This window comes from Neolamprologus multifasciatus, chromosome 17, assembly GCF_963576455.1.
Source record: "Neolamprologus multifasciatus chromosome 17, fNeoMul1.2, whole genome shotgun sequence".
Taxonomy (NCBI): Eukaryota; Metazoa; Chordata; class Actinopteri; order Cichliformes; family Cichlidae; genus Neolamprologus; species Neolamprologus multifasciatus.
The window spans coordinates 3,406,232-3,429,092 of record NC_140455.1 but is presented as its reverse complement, the minus strand read 5'-3'; the positions used below and the strand labels follow the sequence as shown (position 1 = coordinate 3,429,092).

General features: G+C 45.0%; 1 protein-coding gene across 7 annotated transcripts in view; it reads left to right on the top strand.

Moving 5' to 3' along the window:
- The first annotated feature begins 323 nt into the window (after positions 1-323).
- The window catches only part of sbf1 (SET binding factor 1), a 49,146-nt gene continuing 26,608 nt past the window's right edge, over positions 324-22,861 (top strand). For 2 of the 7 annotated variants that reach the window (XM_085138941.1, XM_085138939.1), the window contains exons 1-6: positions 328-553; positions 19,395-19,480; positions 20,791-20,928; positions 21,020-21,148; positions 21,909-22,019; positions 22,784-22,861. In XM_085138941.1, the coding sequence (XP_084995067.1) occupies positions 499-553; positions 19,395-19,480; positions 20,791-20,928; positions 21,020-21,148; positions 21,909-22,019; positions 22,784-22,861 (597 nt within the window). In that variant the 5' untranslated portion in view covers positions 328-498. Of the gene's footprint in view, positions 554-19,394; positions 19,481-20,790; positions 20,929-21,019; positions 21,149-21,908; positions 22,020-22,783 lie in introns of all 7 variants that reach the window. The other 5 variants (XM_085138940.1, XM_085138942.1, XM_085138944.1 and 2 more) reach the window with 5 other exon arrangements.

Below are 22,861 nucleotides of genomic sequence, written 5' to 3'. Positions count from 1 at the left end.
TAAAAATAAATAAATAAATCATTTTTTAAAAAGAACCACTCTTCCTAGCTTCTGTGGTGAATCTGCGTCTTAGTTGAAACGTTTGGGCTTCCCTTAAGGAGGCCTGCGTTTGGCTGTTCGCTTCAGGAAAGGCAGCTCCACTACATTTCTGTGGCTCCTCTTTCTTTCAGGGCACTGAAGATCCGTCGCCACCTTTCACCCCTTTAGCGCCGGCACTGTCGAAACTTCTTTGAGTTTATTATAGGTTTTGGTCAGACTGTTGGCCCCTGAGCTGGTTTGGCTCCCCACATGGGACATTCCTGTCGAGCAGCCCCTCCCTGGAAGTGTCTCAGTGCGCAGACTCGCGGCTCTCCGCTGTCAGGGCAAGGCAGACTGACAGTATGGCGGCGGGGTGCAGCTGGAAGGATGCTACTGTCGCCGGCAGGATGTGAATGGACTATTGACGGCACAAAGAGCAGAGGATTTAGCGCTAAAGGCCTGTCGCCGTGAGCCTCCAAGATGGCCAGGCTCGCCGACTACTTTGTTGTGGTCGGTTACGACCTAGAGAAGCGAGGTGGGTGTTTGAGTTAGCCACCCCTGCTAGCTTTAACGGCGTATTATTAGCTGTGGGCAAACAGGAGGAGGGGAGGGAGGCGGGGACGGGCCAGGCCCCCGTTCACAACTAACCGACTTGGGCGCTGTCAGTTGGCTGCTAGCCTCAACTTTAGACCGGGGCGCGCAGGCCTCACGGGATTAGTGTAGTTGAATGCGAGGCTGTCAGCCGGTGTGTCACATTTGTGACTGTAGGAGAAGCTGCTCGGAGAACTCCATTACAACCGCCAACTTCCAATGGCGTTTTAGCTTCGGGAAACCGAGCTGCCTCACTCCGGTGACAGAAAACTTGGGCTAACTTCATTTGCTAAGAGCTAACGTTAGGACTAGCTTTGAGGGGCTTTCGGTTTGGTCGGTGAGACCTAAGACGGATTTATTCTCCCGCATCTTGCCCGTTCTCTCTCATCTGCAAGCCTTAGAAGTGGCGTTTTGGGAAAATGACTTTTTTCAGGGGTAGCTTAACACAGGATGTGACAGCGATTTGTCAGTGTTGTTGTGGCTGCAGGGTCCTGAAGAGCCACGCTGCGTTGACGTCCACCTGGACTTGATCAAATCACTTTAAAAGTACAAATCGACGCTTCTTCCTGCTGCAATTGCTTATTGTTTTCTTTGTGTGTGTTTTGTCTGGATTGACCTAGATGGCTTTGCCCCCCTCTTGAGCCCCCTCGGACCGGAGCTGTGTTCCCTCGCGTTGCTGGGACGGGGTTTGGACCGTTATCTGAGCCCCCCTCCCTTCAGCCTGAGCCTTGGCCTAGATCTGTGCAGTATAATGGCCCGTTTAATCATGAAATATTCAGCTCGCCTATCCAACGGAAGCATGCAACTTGTAACGTGGTTGTCTTTTATTTAGAGTGATTTTTTTCTTTTGCTTATGATTTATTCAGAAGAGGCAAATTTGTAACATGACGAGGCCCCTGTGGCTAAAAGCAGGCTCTGGACTGGCTTTTATCGTGATGCTGGGGTGGCCTACATCCCCTTTTCTGACACATGAATGCATTTATTGCGTCTTGTATGTTTCTTTCAGAAGGGGGGAATACAGGATGTTATAACGTGGACGCTGCAAGCGCTGCAGAAACTCCCCTTCCTGTGCTACAGTGCCTGAATGCATTGCAGAGCAGAACATGCCAGTAAAAAGCATCTGGGAAGCAGACATTAAAGCCACGGTGGCTTAATGGATCAAACGCTCTGTGCCTCATAAAAACCAAACACTTTGAGGGTGATGATGAGTTTTGGTGTGGCTACACTAACGTTGCCTTTCTAGAGGCTGAAGGCGTTGTTGTTGTGGTGAACGTCCCCGTTTGCAACAAGGACGTTTTCGCCTTCATCCACATGCTTGGTGGGTCCATCTTCTAGTTTCTTCTGGTTCCAAATGCAAAGCTTCCATTATTGTTTATTTGGAGATTTCTGACTTTACATGTGTTTATGCAGGATTACTTTGGTTTCTACCAATGCTGCAGCTACAGTGTGCTGGCACTAGCTGACTGTAAAGAAAACACTTGGCTTCGCATCAACAATGAAAGGTCCTCGAGTATAAGAATACCAGGAATTCTGCAGTACAGTGGCGTTTCCTCCTGTGTCTAAATATTTCATGCATCCTGTCTACGTGTGTGTGTGCTTGTTGGGTGGTTGCTGCTTGTCACTCAGTGGAATGTTTTGCAAGCGTGGGCACTGACAGGTTGTCGGGGCTGACATCATCGCTGCTCATCTGCCTCTTAGAGGAACCATGTGGGTGTTCACAAACACGACGTCCATCTGTCAGATTTTTTGTGTCCCTTTGCTGACTTTCTAATGGATGCGCACCCAGAGGAAAAACCTTGAACCTTCATCCCTCTGATTATCCGGGAACTGTTCTGCTCTGCTAAGATGCCGCCTTAGACAATCTGTGGAGCCCTACTTAGAGCCAAGATGGCTGCCTGCGGCTTGGGAAGAGTTCGCAGTTGCCCCGAGGTGTGGTTGTCCTAGAGAGGGTCTCTTGAAAAACTCAGCATGTCACAGTGTTTTGACAGCGGTGTGCCGAGTTGGCGACCAATTGGATTCACAGTCTGAGGCCCAAACAGGAAGTTCAGGCGAAGAAGTCCAGAGGGAGAATCCATATTGTCCCCCAGTGCGTGTCTGAAAACCAGGAAAGAGGCGTGTTTGGTTTGAGGCTCTGCGAGTTGGTCTCATTCAAGACTCACAAACACACAGGCTCTATTGTAGTTGGTCTGTGTGCCTCTGGCACTCAGTTTGAGGGTGTTGGTCATTGTGGCGGCTCTAAACAGAATGTAGGATGGCTGTTTTGAGGCTGCAGTGACAGCCCTGGCAGCCAGCCTCCTTTTACGCACAAAAACATCTCCACAGCTTGCAGTCAAGTAAGGAGGACACGGAGAGGGGCACCGAGGGGATGACCGAGCATGAATCGGGCTTGTGTGTGTCATGGTGTGTCTGTCATAGTGGAGTTGTGACACTGCTAACAGGACGTCAGTGGCATCAATCAGTGTGATGTGACTCTTGACTGGACAGATTTGTAGCAGTGATTGTGGTGGAGATTGGGTTTAAAGTTCCATGTTTCAAGTTCAGACTTGAACGAATGACTGAGGCTGATGCATTATTTAGCTGTAGCAACGATGAACTTCACATAAGTGATTTAGAGCGTAAACTATTTCCAGTATGTGATTCCACGTAGAAAACAATTTCTGTAAAGAAAGAACAAAAGTGTGTTTTGGTTTCAGCGCTGAAGCTTGTGAATCTTATTGGCAGCAGAGCTGTGACAGAGCTCGGATCACTTCCTCTTCACACACCGCGTGCATACAGCGCGTCTCCGAGACGTGTTAGGGTTGGACCGTGTGATGATACTCGATGTGAAGTTGCAGATTTTTGATAGAGCATTTACACTGTACACACACAATCAGGATGTATTTTACAAATCACTCGGCAGCACTGCTTTATAGTCATATCTGATTTTTATATGAATGTCTGCAAAGCATTTAAAGGTGCGGTCAGTTGTTTTTTAGGTTATTTGACAGAAAAATGAATATTGTACTCATAAATATACATTTATTACATCTTGGAACAACCTGATGTATTGTTATAAACTTGTTGAGTTGGTACATTAACCCTTTAAAGCCGGTCGGAGCAGCACGCTCCGTTTTGCGCAACTATTTTTAAATCCCGGTAGCACTGCAACCACGTGAGCTAGCGCAATAATGTTTTTTGCATATGAAACCGGAGGAGTTGTACTTACATCTTATGCCATCAGCTTGTCCTCGGTCACAGTTTCCTTCCACATATAGCTTTGCAAAAACTGCATAAAAAGCACTTGTAGCAACAAAAACATAATATTCCAGAAACACGCTTTGCCGATCCGATCAGCTGTTCATAACACTTCTTACAGACGTCAGCGCGAACTATCACATGTCCACCATGACCTGCCCGAAACCGGAAGTGACGTCATTTTCGCGGGAATGTAGTTTTTTACCATCAGGGCCTCATGAGCCTATACTGGTGTTTTTAAAAATTATCTTTGACTTTCTGACTTTCTGTGTGGTTTCTGGGATGCTTAGGACTCATATTGCACTGCTGGAAATAGTTTATTTTGATGCACATGCTGCTTTTTTGCAAATTTGCATTATAATATTTATTTTTGTTTTTCCTGCAGTGTATAAAAATTGGTGTATTCCAAAAATAAAACTATGAAGACACTCAAAATAAATTTCCTGTGGTGGGAAAATATTTTGTGCAACTTTTTTGTATTTACAGTTTTGAGGGATAAGCCTCTTAAATTTCTCTAACTAGAAATATATGTTAAAAAAACAAAAACGATTTTTTTTGCAATAAACTACAAAATTTTTTTGTAGTTTATTGCACTTTTGGGCAATTTATGTAATTACTATGCACTTAATGCAGACATATTATTAAATTTTAGGCTGTAATGGTTGTATTGATGTATAGCAACTTGAAATGCTCCCAAAAATGGCTCCACAGCATGTAAAAATATAATATAAGCTCTGGCAGACTTGGTTCTATGGTAGGTCTTAAAGGGTTAAAGATAAATAGAAGTGAGCAGCGGTCTGTGGAAGGCACCACATTGTCCCAGCATCGTGAATATGGCGGCTGAGATAGATGTCACCGTTCCACCTCCTCGTGTGGTGGCTGGAGCTGAAGACGGACGAGAACAGAACACGTTCTCGTGCTGTGAAAGCAAATTTCACATTCAACATGTGAACAATCAGACCTGGTGTTTTGTCATCTGAGAAGGCGTCCCCTTCACCAAAGAAGCAAAAACCAACAAAACGTCATAGTCTTCCTCCTCATCTCAAGCATCATCATCAGATCAAAAGTCAGGCCTCCAACACTGGAAAATGTGCATCAACATGCTCATTGATTCCTGATATTGTTGCAGTTATTGTCTGCACATTAGACCTGTGACCTTCCCGTCTACCGACAGCTAACGAGCCGGCTTAACAGCGGCAACAGTTGGTTACAAGTTAACAGTCTTGGTCTCTGATTACATTCTCACATTCTATGAGTTTATTTGCAAAGTGCCAAACAGTATTCGACTTCAAAGGAAGTTTTACGGATGCCAGTAAACGGCTAACGGTGGTAAAACCAGCAGCGCTTAAAGACAGAAAGTGGAGAATATGCTCAACAGTTCACCTCATTACGGCTGCCAGCAGTCAGAAGGGACTCTCACTGATTTATCGACTCGTCTCGCACTCCTGTCACAGTTTTACAGCCTCCAGAGTAAAAACATGTTGACAGCTGTGGACAACAGGCTCTACTCACTACAGATGAACAGCAGCCAGAGTTATTTGTCCTACAGCAGCCACCGTATCTAGGATAATAGTAGGTTTTACCTGTGATATCCTCTCTTAATCTGTCCACCTGCTTGCCTTTACGTTGTCTTGGGAAATTTCTTCTTCTTTGGCACAAGTGTTCACCTGATTAGAAGTTGGTGTGACCCCCACCACGAAGCGGTTTGGCCATTACTCAAAACTCACTCTAATAATGATGAACTCCAACACAAATGTCTAAAAGTATTATTTGTGAGATTTTATATTCTAAAGGTGGTGTGTTATAAGTTATACAGAAACCTTTGGTGTTGGTACCAATAACATTTCAGAAGACTTGATGCCATGTCTCACGTGCATCAGTCTTTGTCGTGTTTTTATTTAAAATATTTTCTATAACAATCAAATAAGAACGCACATCTTCTGTACCACGTTCTTGTAGAAGTATAGGAATATGTATGTGCTGGCATCATCTGGTACGAACATATTGTGACGTTGCCAGTTTGAATGGTTGGAGTATCGAAGCTGCAGCTCTGTGGTGCTTACAGGCGCGCTCAGAACTGAGTGAGCAAATGCAAGGACAGATTTACGTGACGCTTCATAAGGCTCAGGGGGCAAATAAAAGCATTTCATATTGCAAGTGAGATGAAGCGAGGGGGCTTGGGGAGGATAGAGGAGTGTGTGTGATGCTGCCAGCAGTGCCTGCCTGTGGGCAACCACTTCCTCCATCGCTCCAGAGCAGCAGCCTTTCAGGCCCTCCAGAAATAGCCCACACAATCTGCCTTTCATAGGGGGGACAGAGTGACGCTGGGTCACAGCCGTGGTTGTGGTGAACTGCAGCTTTGTGTGTGCTTGTGTGTGTGTGCATGCAACTTCTGATGGCCTGCCTGTTTGTGGCTGTCTCTGAGTGTTTGCTTTGTTACCATGGCAACGTTTACCCCCATGTGGTCTGCTGGTTGTGAAGAACAGTTTTGGCGTACGGACTAGTAAAAATGTGGATATTTGAAAAGTCTGAGTTAGTCGTGGCAGCATTTGGGCTCAATTGAAAGTTTTCCCAGTTTATGATTATGTGATTATAAACATGGAGTGATTTTTATTGCGTGCTGTTTTCAGTGATGGCTGTCGTGATGCTGAGTGTTGTGAGAGTCATACACGCTCAGCTTCAGGTGTGTCCTCACTAGGACTCGAGTCGAGTCAACTAATTTGCCATTTTTTCTTTGATTAGTGTAGGATTACTTCAATAACTGTCAACACATGGTATTAGTATATGACACGTCGACATCATCAATTATGGCACGAGTCATTGCATCAATTATGGCGACTAGTTTAGGTGAGGATGGTGCTGGGATAGAGTGCAGGATGCAGCACACATGACACGTGGATTAAGTTAGCCAAGTAAGTACTGTTGCTATTCTCATGGTGGTTCAGTAGATGAACATGCAGTAACCTGACTGTAATCGGTGACTCTGATTGGCCGTAGGACTCGCTGTGTTGCCTTGTGCTGCATACAGCAGTCTGTCTGCTTTTCTGAATGCTTGTTATTCATGAGGGAGACGATGGCCCCAGGGCCCCCAGTCTGTGTGTGTGTGTGTGTGTGTGGTGGGTGGTGGGTGTTGGGGTACAGATACATGCTTCTACATAAAGGCTCGTACCGGCCATGTGGACCACTTCTGTCAGCAGACAGCTCTTCTTCTGTCAGGCATGGCATACTGAAGTTGCACTTTGTGCAGGACAAATTTGTGTTTTTGTGATGCTGATTTTATATGAAGGGATCCATGGTTGTGTTCGTCAGTGTGTTTAAGACTCACTGCAGTTAAAATCTGTGATCTGAGGATTAGTCATCAATTTTACACACGTTATGGTTTAAAACACTTTTTGTTTAAAGGTGGAGACAACAGAATATATTAAACTGACTCTGTGTGTGTGTGTGTGTGAAGGGGGCCATGGATACCTCCCTCCTCATGCTTTGATGGTTTCCCTGGAATTTGGAGAATTTCGCTGTCCCCTCACAGGACAAAGGCTGAGTCAGTGCCGCTCACAGTCAGCCCGTCAGAGCTCAAGGGAGCAATCGTTGCAAACCCTGCGGGGTGATTCCAGCGTGTCCGGAGCACTTCTGATTTAAAGATGAGATGGGGGTTGTTAGGATTAGCAGTGCGGGCTGCGTGCAGCTGGCTGCCTGTTGTGGTAACCACATCACTATGTATGTAAGAGGACGATGCTCATTTTAATGTTCTACATTTTTTAAAAGAAACTAATACCATTAGTGAAAAGGAACAACATTCAGCTGGCACTGTGCAGACGTCCTGCTATCAGTGCTTCGCTGTTATTCTTCCTGCAGTAAGAACTACTGAAACTTGACCAGTGGTAGAAGATTAAGTCTCATCTCTATTAACATGGACTCCAGATCAAATCTGCCCCTCAGTTACCCACTGTGCTCGTGCTAATCTCATACGAAGCCTGTGATTGGTTTGAATATACAGATTAGAGGTCGCGTGCCCCTCCCAGTCTGTGCCGGGCTGCTCTCTCCTCCCCCAGAACAACATCGTTGAAACTTATTGACGTCATGCTTTAGCTACATTCCTGGTTAACAGTTAGCAGGCTTAGAGGTATGATAGAAATGTCACATCATGTCATGTAGCTTTGAGTAAACATTCACTGCATGTCTTCCTGTAAAACAGACCTGGTCTTCTTTTAATTAAAATGTTATATAATGCAGTAGATGGACGTGTTTGTATGGTGTGAAAAATCAATGAATTAATCGTGAAAATTTCAGACACATTTCTAAGAACAGATCTTTGAAAAAGTCATGAAAATGAGCTTTTATAAAACTCTGTATAATAGACTCAGAGTGGCTTAATTAAACTACATATTGGACAAATAATCAGGTTAATCAATTGAATTCACATCATGTATTTGTGTGGATTAAAGTTAGAGGTTGCAGCTGCGATATGAACGCACTCTTCAGTCAGACATGACATACTCAGATGTGCAGGACAATTCTGAGTGTTTGTGATGCTCAGCTAATGGGACGTGCACCTGTGCACTTCCAGGAAAATATCCGTTTGTTTCATTATCTTTTTGTGAGAAGGGAGGAGCTGGCACATGTTTGTAGGGAGGGGCTAGCTGTGCTAATGAACCCCTGTGTTAGGGTGGTGCTGTGCGCAGGTCAGCTGTTATGTTTTGCCCCAACTTGTCACAGTAAACTGGCTGAAACAGCTCTGAACCATGACAGAGCCTCCGCCATGTTTTACAGATGGCTGTAGAAACTCCCCCTGTGACCTCGTCATACATACTGATAACACTTTGAACCAGAACACTTCAGCTGTGGACTCGTCACTCTGATGATCTAGTTTTCAGTCCAGTTCTGGTGCCGTTTGGTCAGCCTGTGCCTTGAGAATGGCTTCTTGACAGACTTTTTTCTGTTGAACGTGTTTCTGCTGAGTCTTCAGGGATCACTGTGGATCAGCTGAAATCTGCCAGCTTTCTTTTCCCTCTTGTTTCTGAAGGCCGTCACTTTCAGATACTGTTTGTCTGCTGTAGGCCTGAAAGTTTGTTCTCTCAAGTCCAGTTTCTGCAGACCAAACACTTGGTTCATGCTTTCAGTTAAATGTCTTTTTATTGGTTGAATGACTCATGCGTTATTGTTAGCAACAACAATAACAATAACAAACAAGCAAAAATCCTCTGAAAATGTTCGAGTCCAAGGACCAAAACGTAAAATATAAAGAAATGAGGGGTGCCTGATACTGCTCAGTGTTCTGGGGGCCGTCCCGACAGAGCTGTCTGCCTTCATTGTCTCGTAGTCTGGTTCCTGTTTGCTTATGAGACACGTCGTTGTTTCTTGGCTGTTGGTTGCCCAAGTAACCAGATGTCACGTCCGTTATGTGTGTGTAGGTGATTAATGCCATGGAAGTTAGTGTGACGTAGGAGACTGCAGAGGGAGAAAATGAAATGATTAAAGGGATTTAATGCATTTCTGAGTAAAGACTGAGGTGTGGGTGCCAGGTGATAAGGCGCAATAGCACACATCTATTGAGTCAAGTTTCCTGTTGCCGTGCTCGGGGGGAGAACACGGAAGCAGAGTCTACATCGTGTTCGCCGGGACCATGTTTCCTGTATGTAAGGATGTGAAGAAGAATCAGCTTTTATTAATTAACGCGTCTTTACTCTGTGCTGTGGTTTGTTGCCATCAGGTTTCCCAAAGTATTGAAATCCTGATGAAGCTCTTACACCCTCATTGCCCACCATGCCCCACGTCCTCCTTATAGATGTGTCACAAAAACTGATGACACATGTCAATAGATTGTGTGTGTGCGTGTGCGTGCGTGTGTGGCGCTGACACAATTTTCAGAGAACTTGCTACAAATTTTTAAGAAGTTTCTCCACTGTGTTTAAAAGAACTGCGACAGGGGAAGTTCAGTTTCTTTATGATGGCGCTGGAGAGCATACAGTACCAACTACTCCTCATTACAGCTGTGTACTGCTGCTGAATGGTTTTCAGCTAGAGCGCACAAATATAGAATTTAAGATAAGAGATAAGATAAGATAAAACTTTGTTAATCCCTCGGGTGGGTTCCTCTGGGAAATTCGGTTTCGAAAAGCACAGCACCGACAGAAGTTACAGAGCGTGAGCAGAATATTATATATACACACACACACACACACACACATATATAAATACATAAATACAGATTTAAGGACCAGTAAAGAGATTCCATGTGAATCTAAATCCACTGTGTCTGATCACTGTTTGCATGGAGCACATAAGCTGTGGTTGTAGCTCCACTACATGCAATGTTTTGTTCAGATTGGTGCTCCTGTTTACGAGGACAAGTCTTTTAGTGTTTTGTGATTTCAAAAGTATTTTAGAGCTACATTTTAATATCTGCTTAGCTAATGAGATATTAAATATGGCAGTCACCAAAAGCCCTTTTCGACTCGTGCCTACTCAGCTACTCAGCTTAACCCTATTTGGTGGTTAGGGTTTTCCATTAGGTGGTAATAACTGCTACCTGCTGCTTTTTTAAATATTATATGTGGTGTCCCTGTCACATTGCGCGGGACCTTTGGCCATGGTACTCTATTGTAATGGAAAACATCTAAAACTGACTCGAGCTGAGTACTGATAATGAAAAGCACTGACCTAAGTGTTAAAGCTCAGGATATCAGAGATCATAGTTCAGAACTGAGAGTTCAGTTGATTGAAACGAGTGATGTTGTCAGGCGTGCTGTACAGCAGCGGTCTCCAACCTTTTTCTGCCACGTTCATATCTGACTGTCATGGACCGGCCTGTAAGGTGTCGGGATAATACAACAAAATAAAACCAGTACCAGTATCAAAGAAGAAGATTTATTCATAACACACGGGGAAAGACCCAGGGAAACGGAGTTGACGATTAAAAACCCTGAAAACCATCAATTTCACACCCGAGCCTCGACTCTCGCGGCCCGGGACCAAACGACTCACGGACCGGTGCCGGTCCATGGCCCGGGACTGCGGACCGCTGCTTTACATCACAGAAAAAATGTCTTCCAGGGTTACAGGCAGAGTCAGGAGGATGTGTCAAACCCACAGAAACTCTGACAGTTTCAAACAGTTGTGTTTTTGTTTGTTCTGCTGCTCCAGCAGAGGAGAGTGCACAACGGTAGAAGATGCACTGCTCTCTCTATGCTGGGCCAATCAGTGTCGAGCAAAACCACAGTGAGGTTACCAACGTGCTGCTCTGTGAGCTTTCTTTGAGGGATTTCCTTGATCGGGATTGGAATCCACAGATTCTCGTCTCATGTGAACTGATTTTAAGTCTATTTTGAGCCGCACATATATATCTGAATGAAAACACTAGTTCCGTGTTGTCTTATGCTGTTTCTGAACATGATGTGAATGAGTAACAGGCTGACGGTGTTTGTCTGAAAGTGTCGAGTGGAAGTTGAATGGTGGGTGGATTTGATTCAGAGAGACTGGGAAGTGGACGGCCTGTGTTGAGCCTTGGCTTTGTTCCCGTGCTCTTCAATGTGTTTGGCAGCAGAGGACAGCTGGAAACAACATGTAGCTCCAAATGTGAACGTGAGAAGAAATTAAGCTCATGTTATCAATCGTCAGCCTTGTGACGTGTTAGATGTGAAGCAAGTGGCATCCTACAGCTGAAAGTTTGGTCGCTCTGCTGGGCCTCTCTGTGAGGCCGTTTCCTCTCCTGGAAAGCCATTTCTTTTTGTTTGGAGCTTTGGAGGGGGGGGGGGGAGCTTTTTGCAGGAAGGATGTGAGTTTGCTGAAGAGCTTTTGCACAAAGAAAACGTCCCACATTGTCTCCAGGGCGACGGCGTTTGCCAGATGGACCCTTTTTTTCTGTGTTTGATTCTTAAAAGGCGTCTTTGCTCATCCAGTCAGGTTTGAACAGCGATCGTCTTATTGGAGGGTATCGTGTTATCCAACACCAAACTGAGAGACACTGCTGAATGGCAAGTGTTTCTTATTAATGTGCTGAGCGGCTGTATGGATTTCAGGCACGTTGGACCATACTGTGTCAGCTCTGACCCACGAGGAGCCCGTGTGCTTTAGATCACTCACAGAAACCTGGAGGAGTATATTGGATGAATGGCACGAGTGAGCGATGGTGCGTAAGCTGGGCGGACAGCAGAAAGAGCAGGAGGGTGTGGTGATGATGAAGTCATAGCTTTTCACCACGAAGGCCTCAGTTCTGCTTTGGAGATGTTATCTGATTCAGTCCATGCAAGCTGCCCATGTGGTTCCAATGTGGAGAGTATGTTAATGATGTGAGCATTTGCAGCTGCATCATCTTGGCATTATCGATGTTTTCCACACAAAGATTCTGTGAGGAAGAGAAGATTGTGTCTGTAATGGGTTGAGTGCACAAGTGAAAGGAAGCAAGCTCGTGTTTTATGAAATGAATTATTGAACACTCCCCTTTAAAATGCTCAACACGACTACCTCGCGTAGTTGTTAAGTGCTTTGTGACTAGAGAAACTCTTATCTTGTGGACGTGCTCCAATTCCATCCTTTCAGATTGAGCTTGGCCCACAGCGCATCAACCAGCTCGCTGTCTGCAGGAGGTTGTGATAGTGGCAAAGACTCTTTGGCCATCTGCTGTCAAAGATGGTGAAGAGAGACTGGAAATGTAGCTGAATGATATCCAGGACCACAAATGTTCACCTTGCTGGGGCAAAGAAGCTCGTAAGGGCTCGGCTAGATCACGTGTAGCACTGAAACTTCCAGAATAGGAAAGTGAGGGGAGTGTTCACTTGTAACTTGATCTTTGATTGCTAAATAAATAACAGCTGCTGTTAAAAGGGTGGGAAACATTGGACATGTTGTAGCAGTTTAAAACGTGAGATACCAGAAACACAGTTGCAGTGCATGTAGACCTCCTCCCAGGTCTCGTTCGGTGGTGACGTTGCTTCGGACCAGCCTACATAGTTACAAATCTGCACACCAGCACGAAAAGACACCAGACTCTGTGGTCCTGACTGCTGTCACCATAGAAACGGCCTGATGTCGTGTCACTGTGGTTTGGAAGCTTGCGAGAAGCTGCGGTCTGCTTCAGCAGCAGGAGCGTGACACACAGACAGCTACACACTCAGTTCAACCCCGAATGCCATCATTCAGGGATCACATGATCATTCAGGCTCCTTCATCCTGTGTCACTGCCAGCAGTCACACATGTGAGGAGTCATCGCTTAACTGTGGCGCTGACCCACGTCCTCCCCTCTCCTGCCCTTTCACCTTCTTGTGTTTCTACCATTTTTTGGTAACCTTTGCATGAGCTGGTCATCTTCATGTGTTCTTGATCACAGTGGGTTGTGGCTCCAATTGTAACTGTGGGATAAAGTAGTATAGCTCAAACCTGAATGAGAAACCTGTTTGATGGGGAAGAGTTAGTTGGACATGTCTCTGTCTCTGTAAAAGCATAACGGTTGTAACACTCTGACTCATGAGGTGGATGTCTAAACTGAAACACAGTACAGTGCTTTAACCCTGCTCCGTTAGCACTGTGGTTTTAAACCAGTTCGTTTTGAGGGGTTCCTTTTGTTGTTTGAGGTGTTTGAAGTCGGTGTGGCTTCATTCTCATTCTCTCTGACATTTTTACAATGTTCCAGGTCTTTGTGTGTGTGAGCATGTTGTGGGTGATACAAGATTGATTTAGCATGTGATCGGAGCAGTTGTACAGATTATATCGGTAGGTTAATAATTAACAGCCCTGTGCACACTTTCCTTGTTCACATGAACTAAGACCGTGAGCGACTGTTCGAGAGGTTATCACTGTGATTTAATCAGAACAACACAACCTGAACACATCTTGGAGGTGTGACTACTTCTGTCAGCTGGAGCAGGGCGACATGACCAAAAATATCACGATATACATTTGAACATTTGTGATAACGATATAACTGACGATATAATTGACACTAGACAAAATACTTTACAACTCCACAACATTATTAGTGCAAAAAAAACCCCCCATCAATGTATTTTCACTTAAACAAGCAGCTGTTTTTTATCTGCATTAAAGTTATATAAAAATTTAACAGTACAAATGCAAATTCCTGGCTGACAGTTTAACCAAAAGGCATTTCCAGTGGAAACTGGCCGACATATCCTCAGCATAACCATGTATAATATCCACAAAACGTAAAAAGAGGTTATACACACACAATACGGTAACATTATGTTGAAGCACAGTACGTATCACTCCGCGAGGCTCCGCCTACGACAGCCGTAATGCTCCAACAATCCATCAAGCGGTGCGGCTTCGTAGCTTAGCAAAGTCGTCCTGACACATTTGACAGATTTTCGAGCGCCGTGTACATAAAATCGTTTCGAGGTCAGTAAACACAGCCAGAGTTCATACATAAGGCACACGGGATTATAAGGGGCTCTGTCGACTTTCAGAAAAATCAAAGGATTGATTTTAAGTGTGCCGTATTTTCCAAACAACACGGTAATAACGACGGCCCGCTAGCATGCTCTACAAAAAATAGTGCTTTGTTGTGTATCTGACGGACGAAAGCTAAACCAGTTCCACACCAGTGAAGCTGCAGCATTTTTACAAACCAGTTCTGGTTCATCTGTTTCATTCAACGATCCGCTTTCGCTCTTCTCATTCTGCGTCGCCGCCATGTACGTATGTAAACAAAGGCACTGCGCATGCGCGTTTTACCCATATTCTATCGCAATATTTCATTTTCTTATCGTTGCCCAACATTATACCGGTGTTACCGTGAACGGTATGATATGGCCCCGCCCTACTGTCAGCAGAAGATGGCTCTGCTGACAGTGGACATGAGAAATAGCATTAAAGTGGCAGAGATACGAGGTGCTTCACTTCAGGTCAGAAGTGCTAGAACCACAGTATAACCAGGATGCTGACGTTTGGTTAGGTCTTCAGCTCTGACATAAAGTGAGTTGTATCCAAATGGTCATGTGCAACTTATCAGTTTTTCAGCTACTTTTGAGATTTTGGAGATTCAGGAACCGTAATGCTACACCTAAAAGTTGGCCACGCTGTCATCTCCTAAGATGAAATGTACGTTATTATCCTTGACAGGAAAATGTGACTTGGTCAGCAGAATGCTTACAGTTAAATAGCCCTGTTTATAGTAAGCTGAATTTGTCATTTGCAAAGTACGAGTGAGTCTGATGTTGCTTCTAAACGTAACTAGCACCATCTTGGACTGCAGCTGGCACCAGCACATCTTTTGCTCTGCTGCCTAAGTGAGCTTGATGTAGCATGAACCACTTTTCCAGTTGGTACAGTTCTGGTTAGATTGGCCCTCAAGCTCAAGCACATCTTTACAGCAGAACAAGGACTAGTGTTGTAGTTGATGGATGAAATTGTGGAGTACCCTGTGTAACTCTGGGGCCAGTCTTTGAATGTTATTAAGGGCGTGGTCAGCTACACAGTAAGTAGAAGCTGGTGCTAGCTGGTTGGCAGCAGCTGATCTTTCAAAGTAAAAACCAGTTGATTGTCGGAGTGTGTGTGTGAAGGACACTGATCCCAGAAACATGCTGTTTTAAAACACGGACCAGGACATGTTAGAACCTGGTTATACTGAAAACTTGAGAATGGCCAAGGATGAAAAGCCTCAGTGCAAATAATACATATCCATTCACTAACCTGCTGTTGTGTAACAGCAGGTCAGGCTGATAGCTGGATGTCATCTGCTTGCAAGGCCGCTCTACTCGACGCACATTCCTGCCGCTCAGACTGAGAGTGAGCTCTCTGAAACGTTTGTCTTGCATCAGCAGCAGCTCTGTTTGCTCTCATGCCTGCGGTCTGCTGCTGCTGCTTGAACCACTGCACCCTTTGCTGAGCTGCTGTTTAAATTGTGTGTTGATGTTTGCTTTATGGGATGTATGACTGGGGGCTAATGGGCTGATGACCCATTAGCGATTCGTTTTAATTGCAAAGTGATTGTTGAAAGCAAAGTCGTGTTGTTGTCACGTTGTTTTCATGCCACTTGTTTTAGATCGCCTGCACTCTTTGAATGATCGAAGGAGACCATGGAAAATGAGCCTCATGCTAATGCTATGCTAACAAAACAGAATATAATTGTGAATCGCATTTGTTATTATCAGGTTATCATTTTCTGATATATCTAATGAAGCTGTGCAGATGGGTTTCAGGTTGCACCTCAGTGACATGCAGCTTCTGGTTTCAGTGCAGAATCACGTCCAGCATGAGTGTGTTTAAAATAAAGAATTTAATCAGATTTCTTCACGATGTTTCACGTAGTGCTGGCTTTGAATTGCTGCATTTGGTAATATGGGCGTGTCACTCATGTTAACACACTGTACCAGGTGAAGGACTGCCACATGTATATTTAATATCACAGTATACTGGCCCAGCTGATTGTCGGTCTCACTGTGCTAGCTTGGATGTGGAAACGAGACACATGCTGTTACAGTGCGTCCTGTTAGGACAAAACTGAGGAGTTTGAATGTTGTGGAGGTGACAGCCCCGGGCTGTGGCCTACCTGCAGACCATCATACAGGCTATGTACGGCTTTATTTGACCAAAGCAGTACGGACTTCAAAGCTTGTTTCTTATGCAGCTGTTGTCACGGACTTCATGGAGCAGCAAAGTGACTCCCAACAAACTGAACTTCACTCAATGATACAGAACAGAATTCCTGCAGGAGCTGGAAAAATTGACTTTATGATGGGAAGTTTGATTGAAGCAGTCTGCACCTACGGTTACAGGATTATTTCAAGCTTTACAGCTGTACTTCTCCAGTATACCAACGTAGATATAACATGTGTATATGTAGACATTAGAACAGGCACTATGATGACTTTTACAGACGTGACTTGACTCTGATCGCTGCCAGCTGAAAAAACCTGTTTCGCTTTCAGGTTTGCTTTCCTTTGATGCATCATTTACTTATAAAAATCAGCATTGTAACATGATTAACTCTTTCCTATTGTGAGGACAATGGAAATAGTTTTAATGTTGAGTATGATGCATATAGAGCCAGCCAACAGCTGAATTCAATCAGCAGCCAGGTTGTATTAATGAACTTGTGAACTTGCTCTGGTGTGTACGTCAGGCTAGAAAAGTTTGTTTGAGCTGCACTCGACGTGCCGTCCCTGTAAGAGCTGAAGACTTTTTAGATGTATTTAGTTTTACTTCATCATCGGACCGTTGGATCTGCACTTTGAACTTTGAGCTTTTATTCCACACAGCTGTGTTTGAAGCAGACAACTTGTAGTTGGGTGAGATGGTCTCTTGAGTTTTTTCCTGATCTGTGTGCATGCAGCACGTCTGTCACCCTAACCTACCTGTCGTAACTTTCTGATGGAGTCATACATTTCAAAATAACCTTCGGTAGCCCCTCCCACCCCCAAAATCCCCATGAACAGGTTTGGTCAAATGCTCGTAGACTAACTCGTCACATTCACATTTGCACCCGTCTCCTGTCTCTTAGTTGGATGTGCTTCTATCAGCTCTGACAGTGAGTTTACGTAGGAGTTGTCAGTTGTAATCCAGCAGATCGTACAGAGGTGTTACTGTAGCTCGGGACTTGTTGTGGCCTTTCACCCTCATGCCTGCTGCAGCTGTCTGTTACAGACGTTACACCTGTGCTTTCACTTGTGGGGCCCATGGATTAGGCACAGTCATGTTCTCTGCCTTCATATATTGTACTCGTGCAACTTCAAGTAGGCGTTTAGGGTATAGCACTGAATGAAAGCAAACACTATTAAAGTCCTTTATAACAAAGTAAATAGATCAGTGACACAGAACTGTTCACATTTGAACATCGTCACTGAGAATGATGGATGCAGGCAAACATCACAGCCCAGTTCATACTGGGAGCCAGTTTGTAGAGTCAGATACTGTGATATTAAGATGTGAGTATACTTTATATTATCACACAAACCTGCACCACAGTGTGTTTATGCTTGCTCGTTCTTCAACCACACAGAGGAACTGATGTGCTCATTGCACGTCACTCATGAGCATTCCACACTCTGATTGTATTCGTCACTCTCGCTGGTAGTGGCTTCACTTATTTTGCCCCTAATCACTTGAAGTCTGAATATAATTTCCTTTTTCCAGCCTCTGGTTGCTCGCTGCTGCCAATCGCAGTAAAGCTGTGAACACAGTTGTGCTCCTCCTTCTTTGGCGTGACTGTCAGTAACACAGTCAGATGCTAACGGTCGACTCTGCTGGGCAGCCTGTGTAAATGACCACAGGAGTCTTTTCCTGCGTTCATTATTTTCTTTATGTTTGATGTTAAACTTGATATAATGTATCTCTAGCCACATGTTATTAGGATCATTTGGGAGAAACTGAACAGCTCTGCAGACAAACGGACGCTGGCTCTGACCTGGTCAGTGCAGCAGTGGGGGTCCTGTTGTCAGTTAGAGGGCAAAGGTGTGTTGCTGGCTCAGTTTATCAGTTTTGGCTCTGCAGATTTGATACGTGGAGTCAAAGTGTTGTAACATAGAGCCTGAAACGATCATAACAACCTCGTAGCTCGTCCTCCGTCTCATTTCTGCTGGGTTTTTGTTTTTGTGGGACTCTTTGCTTATTGTTTGCGTTCCACACATGCCTTTTGTTTACATGTCCATATGCTTTATATCAGCTGATCAAAAAGAAGTTTGTGGTGACAAAGTAAGTGATAGTTGTTGTGTGTGGGGTCAGCATCAGCTCTCTAAGGACATGGCTGCTTGTTATTTGTGGCACAGTGGGAATGAGGGGCACTCGTCTTAAAGTGAAAGGAAACGGAGCCTCTTTGACAGCCTCGCCCCACAGCGCCGCTGTAACACTCGTGTACAGGCGACAGAATGAATTCCCGTGTTTTGGGAGCTACTTTCTGTTTTTGTATCGTCTGTACTTCTGGTTTAGTTTCTCAGTAAAGGCCCACAGGCTCTGTTGTTTTCTCTGAGACACAGTTTGCTACATAATGTTTTAGGTTTGTCTAATGCTGGTGAGCACCTCTTCTTTATTTAGCATTACATTTTGATTTGCTGAGTTGTGTTCTGTATATCAATCCTTTGTACTGGGTGGATTGAGTGTATTCTCTCTGCGGATGAATGCCGCCATTAAGCAGCCTTCTGGGCTTCAGCTGGACCTAGGCTGAAAGACGGGCTTGTGGTGGTTACATAAGTCCGCCATTGTTGTGTCATTGTGCCGCTGTGATGAGCCGGGCCCTGACCAACAAAGGAAATGGCCTCATTAACCAGCAGCAAACCAGCATTTTAACACATCTCACTAATGTTTAGCAGGCACACGTGAACCCATTTACAGGACAGGCCTGACAATGAGCTCGTCAATACAGCTGCAGTCATTAGACTGGCTCGTTTACAGTCGTATTGCACACATGGTTTTTACACATGAGCTCGTTGATCATGTGTCACTTCAACTTTAGCTTCATCAGGTAGCTTCCAGGTAAAAAAACTACATGAGTATTTCACTCATTCATGCTTCAGAGGACTGTTGGTAGAAACAAGCAGACAACAGCTAGCTGTAAGGAACGCACTCAGACCTGTGGATTTGTCTCTCTGTCTCTGCACAGTGGAAGGTGAAGGTCAAGGTCGCATTCTCCAGCGGTTTCCTGAGAAAGACTGGGAGGACAGCCCATTCCCACAAGGCGTAGAGCTGGTAAGTCATGTATCTGTGTGACAGTTCAATCTGTCCAAGTTAGCGCTTCCATCCCCTCGGCAGCTATAGGCCCTGTCAGGCAGCTGCCACCACCTGTTTATGTGATTTAAACACATACTGTTTATTTCGTTGTCATGCATACGTGAGCATGTGCAGAAACACTGCAGTGCTGTTGATGCTCATATTGAACCTATCCATGTCAGCCTGACCTCACGTGTCCACTTTAAATACACGTTTCTGTCCTGTTCAGTTCGTTTAAAGTAGTTAGTTACTGACGAGAAACCCTCAGCGCTTACAGTGACTTTCACTCCTATGCATATTTTCTAGCTTATGATTAGATATTCTGCATAAAGGTTGGACGTTAGGTTGAAATTATGTCCTGAATCTATAACAAACTGCAGAGCCATTGTGAAATATTCACATCCTGTCATCGGATCAGTCCCGGCCTGTGTCTGAATCTAGGTCGGCTGTCTGAGCAGTCAGTGTGGTTAAAGGGGGCGGCGAGTTAAAAGCATATCTGCGCTGTGATTCAGAAACAAAAAATAAAAATGCTACATGAACGGCTTTAATTAGACTGGAGGTCCATGTTTACATCAGGCTTACGTCAGCTAACTGACAGCAACTGACAGCAACTGACACAAGAAAGACAAAGAAAAACCCTGTAAATATTGATTCTGTGGGCTTTGTGTCAACACTCTGACAGAATCGACGGCTCCAGTTATTTCTTAAGTCAATATTTAAATGTTACACACTATAACCGATTGTATAGAAATCGGGAATTGATTTACTAATAATAATAACGGATTGCATTTATATAGAGCTTTTCAGGACCCCTCAAAGGGGTTTACAATTATATTATTCATTCACTCTCACATTCACACACTGGTGGAGGCAGCTACAGGTGTAGCCACAGCTGCCCTGGGGCAGACTGACAGAGGCGAGGCTGCCATATCGCACCATCGGCCCCTCTGGCCATCACCAGTAGGTGGTGGGTGAAGTGGACAAGGACCGAGACTGTCCGAGCCGGGGCTCGAACCGGCAACCTTCCGATTAGAAGACGAACTCCCAACTCTTGAGCCACGATCGCCCACGTATATCTCTGTCATATACGGAGCCGTCGCTCATGGCGAGCTGTGGTGCAGTTGGAGATGTTTTCAGCCCTGGATGAATCGAGGTGTTGTCCCACCATGTGATCTACTGTCTGATACGTTTGCTAATGTTTATCTTTCTCTTCTTCACTGCGTCTTCACCTCTTGCCCCAATATTGCCACCACCTTCCCACCCCTCCTCCCCTCCTCCTCGCTCTTCAGTTCTGCCAACCCAGCGGTTGGCAGCTGGTTCCCGATCAGCTGCCTCCCTCCTTCTTCGTAGCGGTTTTGACTGACATCAACTCGGACCGTCACTATTGTGCCTGCTTCACCTTCTGGGAGGGCCTGGACAACCCCCAGGTGAGACGGCCATCAGACGTTCAGTGTCAAACGATGATTCAACTGAAACTGAATAATTGAACGTGACAGTAATGTGTGAGCCTGTGTTCAGCTGCAGAAGGCTGAGGCCAGCGAGGCGGACGAAGCAGATGAGGTGCTCTCCGTCGTCCAACCAGCTAAGATCTTTGCCCCCAAGAGCTTGGTGCTGGTGTCCCAGTTGGATTACACCGAGGTGTTCAGGGTACGGCTCACACAGCTTTTCCACATGTGACATTTATGTATGTAGATGTGACACAACAACACAACATTCAGTTAATATACGTTTTATTTAAAAGATGAGTGAATGTTGAAAGAAGAAGGAACTAATAAGCTGATTGGCTGGAGTTGGATTATGTGTTGATTCTGTTTGTGGCAAAGGTGGTGGTGTTTGCACACGGGTGCATCTACACATGCATGCACGTCCAACATGAAACCACACAGCTTTCTAAACAAGTTATTAAATCATTCTCAAATCATCAGGTTCAGAGCATTTTCTGTTCAACCATCCGTGGTTTAAGACTTTACAGTGCAAAGTTTGGACACAGAAAATTACTTTTTGTAGTATTTCTTTTTAAAAAGCCGCGACTGCCACCTTCAGTTCTGAAATCTGGACGTTAAAGTCTGGTAAAGACTTCCTGACATTCTCTCTGACCATGAAACAGTAGTTTGGGACAGAGACATAGAAATGTCTGAGAAAAGGCTCATATTTGAGCTCACGATAACAAAGCTGCACATTTATTATTGTCGTCTTTCACAGGGATGCAAAATAAAACTGAATCTGTTGATTCTGATAAGTTTCGAGCATTGTTAGAGATTAGCTGCGACTTGAAGACAGACCGTGCTGACTCTGCAGCCTCGCTGTGTAAATGAGTCTGCAGCCGTCTGTGTGTGAAACCCTGCTGTGGCCTCGTGGTGCTGGGTTTGTCGTTGACCCTTGACCTCTGTGTTTCTTGGTTGAACAGAACTGCCTGGGGCTGATCTACACCGTCCACGTAGATGGTCTGTCTGCACCCTTGGAAACGGTTGTCGGGAATCTCCTCACTTGTGTCATCCCCATCGCCGGAGGCTCCCAGGTAGAACTTCCTGTCTCTGTCACGTTGACGATGCAGCATGACCTGCCAGAGGTGATGATTTGAGTTCAGGGGTCATTTAAACCAGTGCTGTTTCTCCCTGAGCGACCAGGCTCTGTAAAATGTGTTAATGTCAGACTTTAAATGGCAGCTGATGCTTTGCTCAGCCAGCTGTGTGTATAGAAGCTAAGCTTAGCGCAGCCTGCTAGTGTAGCTGCGTTTCCAGCATGAACATCCAGCGCTCTGTTTGAAGTCGAGGATTTATCACCTGGTTGTGCATTTCTGTGGGTTTCTCTCATCTGTGGCTGAGCGCTGGTGTCACAGGCAGAAACACTGAAGACCTGTCGTGTTGAACAGCAGTAACAAAGTGTGTGCTCTAACCTCACGTTGTCATATCGTGGACGCATACACGCACACACCTTTTTAACCAATCACAGATGAGCTGGAAATCTGCAGAAAGCTCCAGCAGGTTCATAAACCCTGTATTTCACATTTAAAAATGTCGTAATAACTTGTTCTCATTTTACTTTTTAATTTCCCTTCATTCATTGTTCTCATATTTTCTTTTAAGGTCATGTTTATTTTAATCCCACCACCTGGAAACTGATCTAATAATCTGTTTTTAAACACAGATGACTCACGGTGCACGTGCAGTAGGAAGTGTTTTCTCTGAACGCACACTAGCTGACACTTCCTGCTCCAGATGTTGTAACCCGTGTGTGTCATTTGTGTGCGCCCTACTGTACACTGGTTCCTCTGTGTTACAGACAGATGAGGCCCCAGTTTGTAGTTTAGACAGAGTTCCTCAGGTCCTGGCCTGTGACTGGCTGCTGGCCTGTCTCCAG